This window comes from Kogia breviceps, chromosome 1 (assembly GCF_026419965.1).
Source record: "Kogia breviceps isolate mKogBre1 chromosome 1, mKogBre1 haplotype 1, whole genome shotgun sequence".
Taxonomy (NCBI): domain Eukaryota; kingdom Metazoa; phylum Chordata; class Mammalia; order Artiodactyla; family Physeteridae; genus Kogia; species Kogia breviceps.
The window spans coordinates 126,545,291-126,564,463 of NC_081310.1; the positions used below are offsets into that span (position 1 = coordinate 126,545,291).

The following is a 19,173-nucleotide window of genomic DNA, read 5'->3' on the forward strand; positions in this document are numbered from 1 at the left end:
GGTTTTGGTATTAGGGTCATGGTGGCTTCGTAGAATGAATTTGGGAGTGTTTCTCCCTCTGCAGTTTTTTGGAAGAGTTTGAGAAGGATCGGTGTTAGCTCTTCTCTAAATGTTTGATAGAATTTGCCTGTGAAGCCATCTGGTCCTGGACTTTTGTTTGTTGGGAGATTTTTAATTACAGTTTTAATTTCATTGCTTGTGATAGGTCTGTTTATATTTTCTGATTCTTCGTGGTTCTGTCTTAGAAAATTGTACCTTTCCAAGTATTTGTCCATTTCTTCATGGTTGTCCATTTTATTGGCATATAGTTGTTTGTCGTAGTCACTTATCATCCTTTGTATTTCTGTGGTGTCACTTGTGATTTCTTCTTTTTCATTTATAATTTTATTGATTTGCATCCTCTCTTTTTCTTGGTGAGTCTGGCTAGTGGTTTATCAATTTTGTTTATCTTCTCAAAGAACCAGCTTTTAGCTTTATTGATCGTTGCTATTGTTTACTTCGTTTATATTTCATTTATTTCTGCTCTGAAGTTTATGATTTCTTTCCTTCTACTGACTTTGGGTTTTCCTTGTTCTTCTTTCTCTAGTTGTTTTAAGTGTAGGGTTAGATTGTTTATTTGCGATTTTTCTTGTTTCTTGAGGTGATATTGAATTGCTATAAACTTCCCTCTTAGAGCTGCTTTTGCTGCATCCCATAGGTTTTGGGTCATTGTGTTTTTGTTATCATTTGTTTCTATGTATTTTTTAAATATCTTCTTTGATTTCCTCAGTGATCTCTTGGTTATTTAGTAGCACACTGTTTAGCCTCCATGTATTTGTGTTTTTTACAGTTTTTTTTCCCTGTAATTGATTTCCAGTCTCATAGCATTGTGGTCAGAAAAGATGCTTGATATGATTTCACTTTTCTTAAATTTTCCAAGGCTTGATTTGTGACCAGGCTGTGGTCTATCCTGGAGAATGTTCCTTGTGCACTTGAGAAGAAAGTGTATTCTTCCACTTTTGGGTGGAATGTTCTATAAATATCAATTAAATATATCTGGTCTATTTTGTCATTTATAGCTTGTGTTTCCTTATTTATCTTCTGTTTGGATGATCTGTCCATTGGTGAAAGTGGGGTGTTGTTAAAGTCCCCTACCATTATTGTGTTACTGTGAATTTCTCCTTTCATGATTGTTAGCATTTGCCTTATGTATTGAGGTGCTCCTATGCTGGGTGCATAAACATTTATAATTGTTATATCTTCTTCTTGGATTGATCCTTTGATCATTATGTAGTATCCCTCATCTCTTGTTGCAGTCTTTATTTTAAAGTCTATTTTATCTGATAGGATTATCGCTACTCCAGCTTTCTTTTGATTTCAATTTGCATGGAATATCTTTTTCCATCTCCTCACTTTCAGTCTGTATATGTGCCTAGGTCTGAAGTGGGTCTCTTGTAGACAGCATATATATGGGTCTTGTTTTTGTATCTGTTCAGCCAGTCTGTGTCTTTTGGTTGGAGCATTTAATCCATTTACATTCAAGGTTATTATCAATATGTATGTTCCTATTACCATTTTATTAATTGTTTTGGGTTTGTTTTTATGGGTCTTTTCCTTCTGTTGTGTTTCCCTCCTAAAGAAGTTTCTTTAACATTTGTTGTAAAGCTTGTTTGATGGTGCTGAATTATCTTAGCTTCTGCTTGTTTGAAAAGCTTTTGATTTCTCTGTCAAATCTGAATGAGACCCTTGCTGGGTAGTGTAATCTTGGTTGTAGGTTTTCCTCTTTCTCTTTCTTTTTCTCTTTTAAGTTTATCCTGCCATTCATTTCTGGTCTGCAGAGTTTCTCCTGAAAAATCAGCTGATAACCTTATGCAGTTTCCTTTGTATGTTATTTTTTGTTTTCCCCTTGCTGCGTTTAATACTTTTTCTTTGAATTTAATTTTTGGTAGTTTGATTAATCTGTGTCTTGGTGTGTTTCTCCTAGGGTTTATCCTGTATGGGATTCTCTGTGCTTCCTGGACTTGGGTGATTATTTCCTTTCCCATGTTAGGGAAGTTTTCGACTATACTCTCTTCAAATATTTTCTCAGACCCTTTTTCTCTTCTTCTTCTGTGACCCCTATAATTCAAATGTTTATGCATTTAGTGTTATTACAGAGGTCTCTGAGATTGTCTTCAATTCTTTTCATTCTTTTTGTTCTCCTCCTTGGCAGTTATTTCTACCATTTCATCTTCTAGCTCACTTATTCGTTCTTCTGCCTGTTATTCTGTTATTGATTCCTTCTAGTGCATTTTTTCATTTCAGTTATTGTTGTTCATCTTGGTTTGTTCTTTTAGGTCTTCTGGTCTTTGTTAAACATATCTTGTAATGTCTCGGTCCACACCTCCATTCTATTTCCAAGAGTCTGGATCATCTTTACTATCATTACTCTGAATTCCTTTTCAGGTTGATTACCTATTTCTTCTGCATTTATTTGGGCTTGTAGGTTTTTACTTTGCTCCTTCATCTGTGACATATCTTTTTGCCGTCTCTTTTTTTTTTTTTTTTTTTTTTTTGGTGAATTGGGTTGTGTTCCTGTCTTACTGGTTGTTTGCCGTGAGTCTTCCAAGACTGGTGTTTGTGAGCTGTTGGGTAGAACTGGGTATTGGTGCTGAGATGAGAACCTCTGGCAGACCTCACTCTGATGAATATTCCCTGGGGTCTGAGGTTCTCTGTTAGTCCAGTGGTTCAGACTCGGAGCTCCCATCCCAGGAGCTTTGGTCCAAACGCCGATTTGTGAACCAAGGTCCCTCAAGCCGTGAAGGGCAGAGAAAACAAAGGGGGAAAACAATAACAAAGTAAAAAATAAAATTAAAGTAGGATACTAACAGATATGTTAGAAAGAATATAAAAATAAAAATATACGTCAAACAACAACCGGAAGGTAAAACAGAATCAGAGTAGTAAAAAAAAAAAAAAGAGGAAAAACAAAGAAACAAAAAGGTGGAAAAGACCTTGGCTATGGATGTTGGAGGGCGGGGCCTATGCTTAGGATCCACAGGGCTTGAAAAAGCCCTGTGGGGGGTGGGGCTGGGGCTTAGGCTCGACAAAACAGAAGGGGCCCAGGCCTGCCTCCTCCCTCTGGTGTCAGAGGGCAGGGGACCCCACCTGGGGTCCCAGCAGTCTTCCTGGGTTGCAGTGGGCGGGTTGGTTACCCTCCACTCCTCTCCTGCTCTTCTGGTCCTGGAGGGTGCCTCCTGCTTGCCCCTCCTGCTCTCCCTCCTATACCCCAAGGACCCACATGGCCTGGACCTCCTGTTCTCCCTGGGCTCCCTCCTATGCCCCCAGGAGCAATGAGGCCCACAGGGGGCCTCTGAGGGCATAGGACCTGGCCTTTGAAAGCTGGACAGACTTCCCCAGCAAATTGGGAAGGGGAAATGCTGTGCATGCTCCCCCCTGATCTGAGCCCCAAAGGGTCCCTCCAGGCATGGGAACCCCTCCCCACTCTCAGCCAACCCTAGGGGCACCAGTCCTTTCCAGCCTCCACTTCTACTGCCCCCTCAGTCCCACCAAATCCTACTGGTTCACTTGGCGGTTCCACCAATCTCCTTGGACGTCAGGGTGCACCACCAGCATCCAGCAGGTACCCTAGTTGTGGGGAGACACGATCTCTGTGACTTCCCACACCACCATCTTGACTCCACCCTGAATATGTTTTTTGATACCTCCTGAAACTTACCATTTTGTGATTTTTCTTTCTGAGTCACTAAAAAGTAAAATAGCATATTGTGCATACAAAGTACATTCCTCTGAACATGCCACTATGCACAGTAATATATTAACTGAAACAAAAATTTAGGATATTGTGTATAGAAAAAACAGGACAATAAAGAAATGTTTGTTTGTTTTTAAGATATTCCATTCCATTCCTGACATGAATTGTTGCTGTATAATTTCCACACAGATGTTTGTTGTATTTTTTTAACATCTTTATTGGAGCATAATTGGTTTACAATGCTGTGTTAGTTTCTGCTGTATAACAAAGTGAATCAGCTTTATGTATACATATATCCACATATCCCCTCCCTCTTGCTCCTCCCTTCCACGCTCCCTATGCAACCCCTCTAGGTGGTCAGAGAGCACCGAGATGATCTCCCTGTGCTATGAGGCTGCTTCCCACTAGCTATCTGTTTTACATTTGGTAGTGTATATATGTCAGTGCTACTCTCTCACTTTGTCCCAGCTTACCCTTCCCCCACCCTTTGTCCTCAAGTCCATTCCCTACATCTGCATCTTTATTTCTATCCTGCCCCGAGGTCCCTCAGAACCATTTTTTTTTTAGATTCCATATATATGTGTTAGCACACTGAATTTGTTTTTCTCTTTCTGACTTACTTCACTCTGTATGACAGACTCTAGGTCCATCCACCTCACTACAAATAACTCAATTTCGTTTCTCTTTATGACTGTGTAGTATTCCATTGTATATATGTGCCACATCTTGTTTATTCATTCATCTGTTGATGGAGACTTAGGTTGCTTCCATGTCCTGGCTGTTGTAAATAGTGCTGCAATGAACATTTTGGTACATGACTCTTCTTGAATTATGGTTTTCTCAGGGTAGAGGGATTGCTAGGTCATATGGTAGTTCTATTTTTAGTTTTTTAAGGAACCTCCATACTGCTCTCCATAGTGGCTGTGTTAGTTTACATTGCCACCAACAGTGCAAGAGGGTTCCCTTTTCTCTGCACCCTCTCCAGCATTTACTGTTTGTAGATTTTTTGATAATGGCCATTCTGACTGGTGTGAGGTGATACCTCATTGTGGTTTTGATTTGCATTTCTCTAATGATTAGTGCTGTTGAGCATCCTTCATGTGTTTGTTGGCCATCTCTATGTCTTCTTTGGAGAAATGTCTATTTAGGTCTTATCCCTATATTTGGATTGGGTTGTTTGTTTTTCGGTATTGGTCTGTATGAGCTGCTTGTATATTTTGGAGATTAATCCTTTATCAGTTGCTTTATTTGCAAATATTTTCTCCCATTCTGAGGGTTGTCTTTTCATCTTGTTTATGGTTTCCTTTGCTGGCAAAAGCTTTTAAGTTTCATTAGGTCCCATTTGTTTATTTGTATTTGTATTTCCATTTCTCTAGGAGGTGGGTCAGAAAGGATCTTGTTGTGATTTATGTTATAGAGTGCTCTGCCTGTGTTTTCCTCTAAGAGTTTTATAGTGTCCGGCCTTACATTTAGGTCTTTAATCCATTTTGAGTTTATTTTGGTGTATGGTGTTAGGAAGTATTCTAATTTCATTCTTTTGCATGTCGCTGTCTAGTTTTCCTAGCACCACTTATTGAAGAGGCTGTCTTTTCTCCATTGTATATTCTTGCCTCCTTTGTCATAGATTAGTTGACCATATGTGCGTGGGTTTATCTCTGGGCTTTCTATCCTGTTCCACTGATCTATATTTCTGTTTTTGTGCCAATACCATACTGTCTTGATTACTGTAACTTTGTAGTATAGTCTGAAGTCTGGGAGCCTGTTTCCTCCAGCTCCGTTTTTCTTTCTCAAGGTTACTTTGGCTCTTCGAGGTCTTGTGTGTTTCCATACAAATTGTGAAATTTTTCGTTCTAGTTCTGTGAAAATTGCCATTGGTAGTTTGATAGGGATTGCATTGAACCTGTAGATTGCTTTGGGTACTATAGTCATTTTCACAGTATTGATTCTTCTAATCCAAGAACGTGGTATATCTTTCCATCTGTTTGTCTTGTCTTTAATTTCTTTCATCAGTGTCTTATAGTTTTCTGCATACAGGTCTTCTGTCTCCTTATGTAGGTTTATTCCTAGGTATTTCATTCTTTTTGTTGCAATGGTAAATGGGAGTGTTTCCTTATTTTCTCTTTCAGATTTTTCATCATTACTGTATAGGGATGCAAGAGATTTCTGTGCATTAATTTTGTATCCTGCTACTTTACCAAATTCATTGATTAGCTCTAGTAGTCTTCTGGTAGCATCTTTAGGATTTTCTATGTACAGTATCATGTCATCTGCAAAAAAATGACAGTTTTACTTCTTCTTTTCCATTTTGGATTCTTTTTATTTTGTTTTCTTCTCTGATTGCTGTGGCTAAAACTTCCAAAACTATATTGAATAATAGTGGTGAGAGTGGACAACCTTGTCTTGTTCCTGATTTTAGTGGAAATGGTTTCAGTTTTTCACCATTGAGAATGATGTTGCTTGTGGGTTTGTCATATATGACCTTTATTATGTTGAGTTAGCTTCCCTCTGTGCCTACTTTCTGGAGTTTTTATCATAAATGTGTGTTGAATTGTGTCAAAAGCTTTTTCTGCATCTATTGAGATGATCATATGGTTTTTCTCCTTCAATTTGTTAATATGGTGTATCACATTGATTGATTAGCATATACTGAAGAATCCTTGCATTCCTGGGATAAACCCCACTTGATCATGGTGTACAATCCTTTTAATGTGCTGTTGGATTATGTTTGCTAGTATTTTGTTGAGGATTTTTGCATCTATGTTCATCAGTGGTATTAGCCTGTAGTTTTCTTTTTTGTGACATCTTTATATGATTTTGGTATCAGAGTACTGGTGGCCTCGTACAATGAGTTTGGGAGTGTTCCTCCCTCTGCTATATTTTGGAATACTTTGAGAAGGATAGGTGATAGCTCTTCCCTGAATGTTTGATAGAATTCGCCTGTGAATCTGTCTTGTCCTGGGCTTTTGTTTGTTGGAAGATTTTTAGTCATAGTCTCAATTACAGTGCTTGAGATTGGTCTGTTTATATTTTCTATTTCTTCCAGGTTCAGTCTTGGAAGGTTGTGCTTTTCTAAGAATTTGTGAATTTCTTCCAGGTTGTCCATTTTATTGGCATAGAGTTGAATAAGAGTTGAATAGAGTTGAAAGGATCTTTCATGATCCTTTGTATTTCTGCAGAGTCAGTTCTTACTTCTGCTTTTTCATTTCTAATTTTGTTGATTTGAGTGTTCTCACTTTTCTGGCTAATGGTTTATCAATTTTGTTTATCTTCTCAAATATCCAGCTTTTAGTTTTATTGAATTTGCTATTGTTTCCTTCATTTCTTTTTCATTTATTTCTGATCTGATCGTTATGACTTCTTTCCTTCTATTGCCTTTAGGTTTTCTTTGTTCTTCTTTCTCTAATTGCTTTAGGTGTAGGGTGAGGTTGTTTATTTGAGGTGTTTCTTGTTTCCTGAGGTAGGATTGTATAGCTCTAAACGTCTCTCTTAGAACTGCTTTTGCTGCATCCCATAGGTTTTGGGCCGTCATGGTTTCATTGTCATTTGTTTCTAGGTGTTTTTTGATATCCTCTTTGATTTCTTCAGTCATTTCTTGGCTATTTAGTAGTGTATTGTTTAGCATGGATGGGTTTGTATTATTTACAGTTTTCTTCCTGTAATTGTGTTGTTGTAGGAAAAGATACTTTATACAATTTCAATTTTCTTAAATGTACCAAAGCTCATTTTGTGACCCAACATATGATGTATCCTGGAGAATGTTCCTTGAGCACTTGAGAAGAAAGTGTATTCTGTTGTTTTTGGTAGAATGTCCTATAAATATCAATTAAGTCCATCTGGTCTAGTGTAACATTTAAAGCTTGTGTTTCCTTATTTATTTTCATTTTGGATGATCTGTCCATTGGTGGAAATGGGGTGTTAAAGTCCCCTTCTATTACAGTGTTACTGTTGATTTCCCCTTTTATGGCTGTTAGCATTTGCCTTATGTATTGAGGTGCTCCTATGTTGGGTGCATAAATATTCATAATTGTTATATCTCTTCTTGGACTGATTCCTTGATAATTATGTCATATCCTACTTTGTTCTTTATAACAGTCTTTATTTTAAAGTCTATTTTGTCTGATATGAGTATTGCTACTCCAACTTTCTTTTGATTTCCATTTGCATGGAATATCTTTTTCCATCCCTTCACTTTCAGTCTGTATGTGTCCCTAGGACTCAAGTCGGTTTCTTGTAGACAGCATATATTTGGGTCTTGTTTTTGTATCCATTCAGCCAGTCAGTGTGTTTTGGTTGGAGCAATTAAACCATTTACATTTAAGGTAATTATCAATATGTATGTTCCTATTACCATTTTCTTAATTGTTTTGGGTTTGTTTTTGTTTGTCTTTTCCTTCTCTTGTGTTTACCACCTAGAGAAGTTCCTTTAGCATTTGTTGTAAAACTGGTTTGGTGGTGCTCTTAACTTTTGCTTGTTAGTAAAGGTTTTAATTTCTCCGTTGAATCTGAATGAAATCCCTGCTGGGTAGAGTAATCTTGGTTGTAGGTTTTTCCCTTTTGTCACTTTAAATATGTCCCGCCACTCCCTGCTGGCTTGAGGAGTTGTTGCTGAAAGTTCGGCTGTTAACCTTATGGGAATTCCCTTGTATATTCTTTTTTGCTTGTGCCTTGTCGCTTTTAATATCTTTTCTTTGTATTTAGTTTTTGATAGTGTGATTAATATGTGTGTTGCCATGTTTCTCCTTGGATTTCTCCTGTTTGGGACTCTCTGCACTTCCTGGACTTGATCGACTATTTCCTTTCCTCTGTTAAGGAAGTTTGCAAGTGTACTCTCCTCAAATATTTTCTCAGACCCTTTCTTTTTCTCTTCTTCTTCTGTGACCCCTATAATTCGAATGTTGGTGCATATAATGTTGCCAGAGATCTCTGAGACTGTCCTCAATTCTTTTTCATTCTTTTTTCTTTATTCTGCTCTGCGGTAGTTATGTCCACAATTTTATCTTCCGGGTCACTTATCTGGTCTTCTGCCTCAGTTATTCTGCTATTGATTCCTTCTAGAGAATTTTTAATTTCATTTATTTTGTTGTTCATCATTGTTTGTTTGCACTTTAATTCTTCTAGGTCCTTGTTAAACGTTTTTTGTATTTTCTCCATTCTACTTCCAAGATTTTGGATCATCTTTACTTTCATTACTCTGAATTCATTTTTCAGTAGACTACCTATTTCCTCTTCATATGTTTGATCTGGTGGGTTTTTACCTTGCTCCTTCATTTGCTGCATATGTCTCTTTCTTCTCATTTTGTTTAACTTACAATATTGGGTGTCTCCTTTTCACAGGCTGCAGGTTCTAGTTTCTGTTGTTTTTGGTGTCTGCCCCCTAGTTGTGAGGTTGGTTCAGTGGTTTGTGTAGGCTTCCTTGCAGAGGGAACTGGTCCCTGTATTCTGGTGGGTGGGGCTGTATCTTGTTCTTCTTCTGGTGGGCAGGGCCAAGTCTAGTGGTGAATTTTGGGGTATCTGTGGACTTAGTATGACTTTAGGTGGCCTCTCTGCTAGTGGGTGGGGTTGTGTTCTGGTCTTGTTGGTTGTTTGGCGTGGTGCATCCAGCACTGGAGCTTTCTGGCCGTTGGGTGGAGCTGGGTCTTAGTGTTTAGACAGAGATCTCTGGGAGAGCTCTCACCGAGTGATATTACTTGGGGCCAGGAGGTCTCTGGTGGTCCAGTGTCCTGGACTCGGTTCTCCCACCTTGGAGACTCAGACCTGACACCTGGCTGGAGCACCAAGACCCTGCCACCCACATGGGTTGGAAGAAAAGGAAGAAAAAAGAGGGAAAAAAAAAAAAAAAAGAAAAATGCACGAACAATAGAACCCCAAACCAAATGGTAAAAGCAAAACTAAACAGACAATCACACAAATAAACATACACACACACTCATAAGAAGAAAACAACAACAACAAAAAACGAACAGTCAGAACCCTAGGACAAATGGTAAAAGCAAACCTAAATAGACAAAATCATACAAAGAAACATATACTTACACACTATAGACCAGGGCTTCAGAATATTTGGTCCTTTTCCAACCTTCTCTCTGGTCCTCTGTGAAAGGACTTCAAGGTCATTTTGCTTAGACTTAGATTCTCAGCCTGCAATGGAATCACGTGGGAATCTTGAACCAATGCTGGGCCTCACTGGGGAGGAATCAAATCAGAAAATCTGGGGTTAGGCCTGGCATGAAGCTGCTTTAAAGCTTCCCGCCGTACTCTACCAGTCTCTGGAGGGAAGAGTCCTGTAATTTTTAAACTATCATAAGTTTTAAAGCTATGAACTTTGAATAAAGTAGCCACTGTAATTATAGGAATAATTATTTCCTTTTGATAGAATTTGTCAGTGATGTATTAATACTGCATATCTGTTCATTAAGTTGGAAAGTATTACTCTGCCTCTCGCTGTCTCATGTATTTCAGGCTTACACATGTTGGAAATATATCGTAGTTATATTTCACAGACTTTAAGACTCACCCGAAAGTAAAGATGTCATATTTTCCATTCTGAAATTTGTAGTATATAAATGTGGACTATTAGAAATGCGCTGTTGGGCTTCCCTGGTGGCACAGTGGTTGAGAATCCGCCTGCCAATGCAGGGGACACGGGTTCGTGCCCCGGTCCGGGAAGATCCCACATGCCGCGGAGCGGCTGGGCCCGTGACCCATGGCCACTGAGCCTGTGCTTCCGGAGCCTGCACTCCGCAACGGGAGAGGCCACCAACAGTGTGAGGCCCGCATACCGGGGAAAAAAAAAAAAAAAAAAGAAATGCGCTGTTATGTCAGGATGTAGACCTCTGGAAATCGCTGTTTTAAATTTATTTTTGAAGTTGATTACTTCTTCCAGTGTTCATTCCATAGTTTATTTCAAAACTATTATGTGCCAGTTATGATGTTGGGTCAGAGATATAAAAAAATGAATAAAACATGCTTCTGCTCTCACGTAATGCACTGATTAGGAAAACAGAAAAAGAAAACAAAAAACCAAAACAGGACAGTATACTCAGTACTGTAAGTAGAAGGACATTCCAGTAGTGCTAACTGTATCTTCAAAGGGTTGGAGCATGTGGTAAGGGAGAGTATGTTCAGAGGCTAGAACACAGCCCACTGTATCTAGAATGTTGGGTTTGGAGAAGGAAGAAGTCAAAGGGGAGTAGCAACGAATGGAAGGACATGAGACTGAAAGGGTTGATGGAAAACTAGTAGTAAGGGCCTGGGATGCCATCCTAAGAAATTTGGATTACAACTAAAAAAGGGCAACATTTTCATCATTGTTGCAAATACACCTTTAAAAGTTCCTTAACATTTGGAAAGCATGAAATGGAGGTTTAAAGCAACTCGGTATTTGAAGATGAAGGATGATATGTTAGCCAGGCACAGAGAGGTTGCAAGAGAAAGAAGGAAAATGAAGGCATCAGTAACACAAAAATTTAGTGGGCTCCAAACAGTCAAGAGATTTCCACTATTTTTTAAAATTTTTCAAAAACTCTTATAGTTGTACTTTACATTCTAAGATGACATATTGAAGAAGTTTTTCTAGCTCTGTTGCTCGCAGGAGATGATAGTGGTAGTTAGTGTTTTTGAGTAATCTTGCTTTGGAACATTAAATTGAAAACCTTGACATTGGTGTCTATGTCTCTTTCATGTTTGTTTCCTCAACACTACTGTACAACACTACAATGTTTGATACATATTATGCTCAATAAATACTAAATGATGAATGAATGAGAGAAACCCAGAAGAGCAGAGCCTTTTGTTTACTACTCAGTTCCCTAAAATTATGGTAAATTTTATTGTCTGCAAGTTGTAAATCATGAAATAAAATCATTGGAATGCTTGGCACATAGAACTGCCCAAAAATGTTTGCTGAATAAACGGGTGAAAGGAAAACCTAAGACAATCCAATGAAGTATTTATTGAATACTTCCTGGGAACATGGCACTAAAATATTTCCCCTATCATCAAGATATTATCTCTCTGGAGAAATACTTCAAAATGAATGCTGTGGGTAGTAAGTATTATAGGAGCTCAAGGAAGGGAAGGAGGCTCATGGACAAGATCAGTATGAGTAGGCTTCAGGAAACAGGATAGACCTCATTAAAATTTGAATGATTGGCGTGATTTATAAATGTGAAAAGGAAAAGAAGTTGTTGAAGAATAAGGCATGTGTGGGAGCTTAGTGAGATGAACCATTCTGGATTAATTAAGTTTACCATGATCTCTTTTTAATTCTAGTTGGGTGCTCAAGGATGCCTTTCTTTCTTATTGCTTTTCAGGGCAGTGTTGGCCCTATGGGACCAGTTGGACCTTCTGGAATCCCTGGCCAAATGGTATGTTTCTATTTTTATAATGGATATTTCACTTTGATTTTTCTATGATGTCACAAAGTATCACTTTCTTTTTTAGGGTCTTTCGGGGAATAAGGGCCTACCTGGAATCAAAGGTGATAAGGTGATTTAAATATTTACATTGTCATAGAGATGATTTCTTATCACATTTACTTTTCTTTTGAATCCACACAACTTATAAAAATACTTGTTTTAAAAAATATGGGATCTAATCTGTACTATCAATTATATAATATTTCTCAGAAGTAGGAAAAATAGAGAAATTACTCTTGTATAACTAGTATTTGCCTTCTTATAATATTGCCACATTTGCATTGCTTAAGTGTCTTCACGTGAAATTGTGCTCTCCAGGGTGAACAAGGCATTGTAGGAGAGCCAGGAGAACCAGGGTATCCTGGAGACAAGGTAATGTTTTTACCGTTAATTTTATATAAATACAACAAAAGCCAGTGAAAATGTATAAATTCTTTAAAAAGAAAGGAATACTCATTATTTTAATCATTGATTATTTTTTTTAGGATATGGTATCAATATGGTTTTACAAGTCTTGTTTAAAACAGTTTTCTCAATTATTTTAGAATAATTCCATGAATTTTTTTAGTAATTTGTAAATAGAGGCATAGCTGCCTTCTGTCGTATAATAGTTTTTCTCTTCACTGTACTGTTCTTTTCTTTTAGGGCGCTAGGGGTTTTCCTGGAGCACCAGGGATGAGAGGAAAGCCGGGACCTTCAGTAGGTTTGAACTTTTGGTTTGCTCTTTCTGATTCATGGAGTACACACTATGGCATGAGTCTGGATACCTGTTGTTGTTTGTGGAATGTAAGAAGTAGGATGTAAGCCTACCAGTATGGCGTTTTCTCTCCACTTCTAGAATATAGCTAATCCTTGAAGTTTTTAGCTCACATTCCATAGATTATTGGATCTCATCCTCCTCACCCCACCCCATCCCAGGCCAAAGCCAAATTTCTGTGAGCCTTAAAGATCTTGGTTGATCTACAGTATTTACACTTAGCAGTAGATTTTAAGTCAGAAAATATAAGGCACCTTAAATAATATTTTAATTTATCCAGATATCTGTTTCATTAAGGAAACATTTGGAAGAAAAAATAGCAAGTCACACTCTCTTCTGGGCCCCAATATTCTAGTTTCTTGTCTTTTTTTAACTTTTGACCATCAATTAATTGAAATAAAAGGATACCATGTATTGTAGTTAACTTGAAGCCCAAGAAACTATAAAACTAAAGTTACTGAATAATTAAAAACATTTAAATGAAAATGGTTAAAACATGAGTTAAAGGTATTTATATGCATATTAAAAATCATAATAATAAGTATAGCTAACATTTACTGAGCGCTTACAAAGTGCCAGGTGCTCTTCTAAGGTCTATATGTCTAATTTAATCCTTAAAACAATCATATAAAGTTGGGACTATTATTATTCCTATTTTACCAATTAGGGAAACTGAGACACAGAGAGTTAAATAACTTGCCCAAGGTCCCATAGTTAGTTAGTAGCCACCTGGGAAAACCTAGGAAAAAACCTAGGAAATCACATATGTCAGAGCCCATGCACTTAGCCACTGTGCCATAGTGTTTTAGGCTTTAATGTTTTAAGATTGTTTCAGGGTTTTAATATTGATTACAACTCTGTGAAGGTGATTGCAGATACAAAAAATTAGATATAAAATCATAATTTATTATGATTTTATATCTAAAATCGTTATAAAAACTCAGTTTTTATAACATTATAAAAGAGTGCAAGCAATTCCAAGCAATTCATCATGTTCCCTCTAACTCCACCCTCTTATCTTTGGATTGTTCATTTTTGTATCAAAGGAAGCAGCATTAAGTTACATAACTTTACATACAGCATTCTTTATGACTTCTAACAGTGACAGCATTTCATATACATTTCCCTGGAATTATTTAATCCAAAGAACAATTGTTGGCATCTGTTTATCTAATGACATGGTGTTGAGTTTTGCTTTAACTAGTTTTCACTCAGTCAGCCATCTACCCAGACTTTTGCCGTGGTGTTGAATCTCAGAAGGGGCACGAGTATAGGTCAAGCTAACAAAAAGCTTCTATTTTTCGAGGATGATTCTAAACCACATAAAAGGGACTTTCAATATCTGCAGTGATTGACCCTTCTTATATCTTATATTTTCATTTTTTTCTAATGTGAGGATTTTCTAACTTTTGATAACAATAAAAGGAAATGGTATGACACATTTTCTAAGGTCAATACTAAGTAATAAATAATTGATATTATTCTCTTATGCTTTGTAATTAATTACTTGAGAAAACCAGAGTCAAATATCATGCTTATATAAGGTAAACGTTTTTAATGTCTTCCTTACTCTTTGATTCAATTTATATTGATAACATGTTTATTGGGGTGGGAGAGGGGGAATCGGTGGTCTGAATAACATGTAGATTTTAGTTCCAGCCCTGACACTGACCTGCTGTGACCTTGGACATTTAACCACCATGGTACCATGGTGTATCCAGTTTCTCGTGTTTAAAATGAGAGTCAGGCTATATCATATGTAAGGTTCCTTGCAGCTCTGTGACTCTTTAATCCTCTCTTAGTAACAATGCTTACCAATGTTGCTCTAGTCTTAGCTAAAGTGAAGACAGCCTGTTTTACCTTTAGCACATTGTCTTAAAACCTTACATTTTTTTTTTTTCCTGGAATCACCAGAAACTCTAATGTGGTTCTTTAAGTCAGTGATGCAGGGAACATGACATGGTGAACATGAGGCTTTTGCTTGCTCGTGTTATACCTTTTTTGTACTATTCTAATAAAAATATTTTAATGTCAGCAGGGATTAGTTTGGTAGGAAACAGTTGGCTACTTTTTATTTGTTGTTTAAGAAAATCTTCAAAATATACATACTTTGAACTGAAGATAGGATAGAGACTTATGAATTAATATTTATGAGATGGCCTTGCCTTTAGACTTTCACTTTATTTATCACTTGTTTCTATCTTATTGTTAGAAAAAATTGTAGTTGTTTGACTTGCCTCGTTATGGAAGGAGACACCTGTTTAATGAAAAATTATGTACACAATATCAGTAATCATATTAAAAATAAATTATACAAGTTAGTGCCTATCTAAATCATTTGTTTACTATCATGCAAAGAATGCCAGAGTCATAAGAATGTCTTTCTTATTTAATATCTCCTACTTTTGGTTTTCTGTTATCTAAAATGTTGGTGTCACTGATACTGTTTCCAAATGGATCTAAGTTATAACATAAAAGAATGTTTTCAAGATAAAAGAATGTCCTGATCCAGAAGGTTTTTAACATTCTGGGATAGGGTGGCTTTTACCCTGCAAGTATTTAAAAACTAGAGGAAACTACCAATCTGAAGTTGTTAAGAAATATTATTTTTTTAAAAAGAGAAAATAAATACAATTATGTCCTTTCCATTTTTTTTTAGCTAGAAGTTGCTGTCATTTGTAGAAGTTTATTTTTAATCATTATTCAATTCTCTAAAAGTTACTTGAAAACTCAGTTTTTATAAAGGAGAATTGACATTCAAGGAAACTTGCCATTGAAGTTTTTCAAAATGAAAATTTTTTCTGAAGGATGAATAAAATTATTCCACAATTTATGTTTTTAAATATCAGGTTGTCAATCAACTTTTCTGAAAACAAAGGCCTAGTAGTGTATGCTGATTTTTCCTCAAGCTTGTAAATTTAGTGTCTTGTTTAGATTTTGCCACTAGAGGGCCTCAGTGAGAACTTCATCTCTATCTCTTGGAGGTAATATTAATTTTAAGAATTTGACTCCCTTAGATACTGATTATGATGGAGTATGATGGATTATAATTTTGTTTATTTAGGGGAACTTCAGTGAACTTCTGCATAATTCTTTATTACTTTTCTCTAGATGAGATTGCAATAGTTGTACTGTGTACTGTTTAAGTCCAGATACTCTAGCACTCTACGAGACTGAATTTAGTACATATGGAAAACTGTGCTTTACTTCTTGGAAAGTGGATAAACCCATATTATACATAAAATTTTATGTATAAGAAATGCAAGCAATTTTATGTATTCTGAGACCTATTTAAGTCAAATTTAAAGCTCACGTGGAAATTTAACATGACAGAAATAATGAATTCAATATTTTTTATGAAAACAAGGGTATCAGACTACTGGCCTTCCCTGTTCTGTAGTTTCCTCTCTTGAGAGCATCACAAGCCCTCTCTAGTAGCAAGCTTTTACCCACTTCTCTTTCTTCGGACCTTCTTCCTCAGCCCTGATTTCACATTGTTAGCCTGAATGTCAGAAAATGGCTACAGAGTTATTGAAACTGAATCCTCAGAAGTTTAGCTAAAGGATTAAAGCAATCTAGGAATTCTAGGTATCATCCAGGAGAGGAGAGAGGATGTGAAGGGAAGGATTAATGGTTATAAAATTGATTAACATTTAATGAGTACTTTCTATGTGCTAGGCACTGTGCTTAACACTTATAAATTTATTGTCTCATTTAATCCTTACAATGACTCTGTAAGAATGTTACTACTGTTGTTATTATTCCTGTTTTATTGGTGAGAAAACTGAGGCTGAGAGAGATTAAGCAACAAGGATTTAAATCCAGGTGATTCTTAATTACAAAATCAGGGCCCTTATAGTTATCAAAGGAGAAATAAATTTTCAGAGACAATCAGAGGACCCTGGCTATTTATGGAAACAATTCTTCATCTAGAGTTCCCTACTTCATTAAGACGAAGTTTACTGTCTTATCTCTGGGTAACACATACCCACACACACAATTTTTTTCCTTGATTTGACTTCCATTAATTAGTTTGTAGCCCTAACATTTAGGAGTTAAATATATATATATTATATATATATATATATATATATATATATAATATATATGGACACATATCTCTATATAGTAAGTTTTCTACAATGATGATGGTTATAAATTAAGTCTTTCTGAATAGTCATTAAAACTTTGGCATATTATTATATATTGAGTTTTGTTTGCCAGAAAGTCATTACAACTTTGTGTGGCATAATATATTTAGTGCTTTTTGCTTACCATATGTTTCCTTTTTAAATCATATTTATTAAATTAATGTTTATACTTTGATTTCTCCCACCCACCCCTACGTTTTAGGGCCAAACAGGTAACCCAGGACCCCAAGGACCATCTGGCTCTCGAGGACCAGAGGTAAAATGTTGGTGGGAATATAATTGATTTAAATAAATATAGAAATTAAACTTGATTAGTAAAACATGCTTTACATAATAGGTTTAAGAAAGATTCTCTTTAAAGTTTATATCTTTGGAAATAGTTTGGACTAAATTTTTTCTGTTATGTCAGGAGATATGCAACAGTGATCTCTAGAAAACAGAAAAGGTATTAGCTACATTATAGTCCTGGTTAGGTCACAGCTGATTTATTTGTTCTGCACAACGACTACTAATAACACATGCTTGGAGCTTGAAATCAAATTTCAGGACCTAAACGCCATTGACTTTTTAATGCAGAATGCTTCCAATTTTTTAATATGCATATTATCATTTGGATCTCATATTCTAGAACAAATACAATTAAGTCTGTAGCACATATATCAGATTTGCTTGTATATTTGAAATTCTTACTTTGGCTTAATGCTTGATGTAGAGAGGCTTTTTCTTTTCTTAAGACTACATAGGACATGAGCTTCTGAGATGAAACATTTAAGTTTTTACAAAAGAAAATCATTTTATGAGTCAAACATATACTACATAGAGATAAAGCTTCTGAAGCTTACCCTAGTTCAAAAATATAAACCAAAACATATGCATTCATAAACATATAAATACACATTCACATCTGATCGATAGTCATAGATGCAGCATTAACAGTGAGAAAGTGAATTTGGCTTCACAATAAATAAATCAGAGCAATAAAGTCCCCATAGTGTCAAAGCAGTAGGCAGAGTTTCTAGGAATAGTACCGTCCTGGTGCTTTCTCCCTCTCTTTGTAAACTCGAAGGTCTATTTCTTATTCCACAGCTGTCTTTTGGGGTTGGCTGATTTCTTTAGCAAATACCTGATCTTACTTATTGTCTAATTTAAAAACGTATTGGATGTTGATAGTTCAAAAATCTAAAAAACTACATTGTATCTACTTTTAATAATAGAGAGGTAATAGGAGGTAAAATACGGCGATGTATTGATGTCATCATTCTTGGAAGAAGGAAATTGTTTTGAGTAATAAAAATGATTATTAACAGACAAAGTAGTAATTAACATATTAATTTAAGTTTATCTCTTTTATGAGCCTACATTCATTTAATCATTTGTCATGAAAACCTTCCTGGAATGAATCATATTTACCTGTGTTCTCATACTGAGGATACAGAACCTAATTTATCTTTTATTATCTTTAAAGGTTAATTTTATGAACATGGATTATTCTGTTATAATTGTAGTTACAGATGGTATGTGTCCTAGGAAGGACTGTGTCACCTCCTTGTTATCAGCATGGTTTTGGATCATTTTCTTCTTTTGTATAAAGCCAGGTTAAAGGATGCATGGGCCATGTTTTTACTTATTACTTAATTTTCCAAAAATTTAATTTTCCAAAATGTTTTTTCCTCTGTTGCCTTTGAGATTTTATGATTTGCAGTCATGATTCAAAACATTACCTCATTGTCTTTAACTCCTGCAAGGTAGTAAGCCCTAACCTATGCCTATTCTTCCTCACCTATTTTAAATTTTTTGATGGGGCTAAAGATGTAACCTGTATTCTCTCAATAATTGGTGCCAGGTTGTTTTGGGAAATGGGGCCTAATCCAAAGATCATAACTTCTTCTTGATCATAAGAATGTAATATGTAGGATATCATATATGAAGCAACAGCTCTATTTAAATACTTCTTTACATTAGGCTTTTAATAGAATTGTATGTCTAAGAATTTAAAATAGCATGTTTAACAGTATATTAAGCCTGAAAAGTTTCTACTTGCACAGTAGATGAATTTTCTCACGTAAAGGATCTTATATGTTGTGCTATATTTTGACTTTATCCTGTAGACAGTGA

General features: G+C 36.1%; 1 protein-coding gene across 1 annotated transcript in view; it reads left to right on the forward strand.

The window, feature by feature from the left end:
* COL24A1 (collagen type XXIV alpha 1 chain) overlaps positions 1-19,173 on the forward strand; it is a 395,634-nt gene that overhangs the window by 113,488 nt on the left and 262,973 nt on the right. The window contains exons 15-19 of the mRNA XM_059061755.2: positions 12,046-12,099; positions 12,176-12,220; positions 12,469-12,522; positions 12,796-12,849; positions 17,261-17,314. Of these exons, the coding sequence (XP_058917738.1) occupies positions 12,046-12,099; positions 12,176-12,220; positions 12,469-12,522; positions 12,796-12,849; positions 17,261-17,314 (261 nt within the window). The remainder of the gene's footprint in view (positions 1-12,045; positions 12,100-12,175; positions 12,221-12,468; positions 12,523-12,795; positions 12,850-17,260; positions 17,315-19,173) is intronic.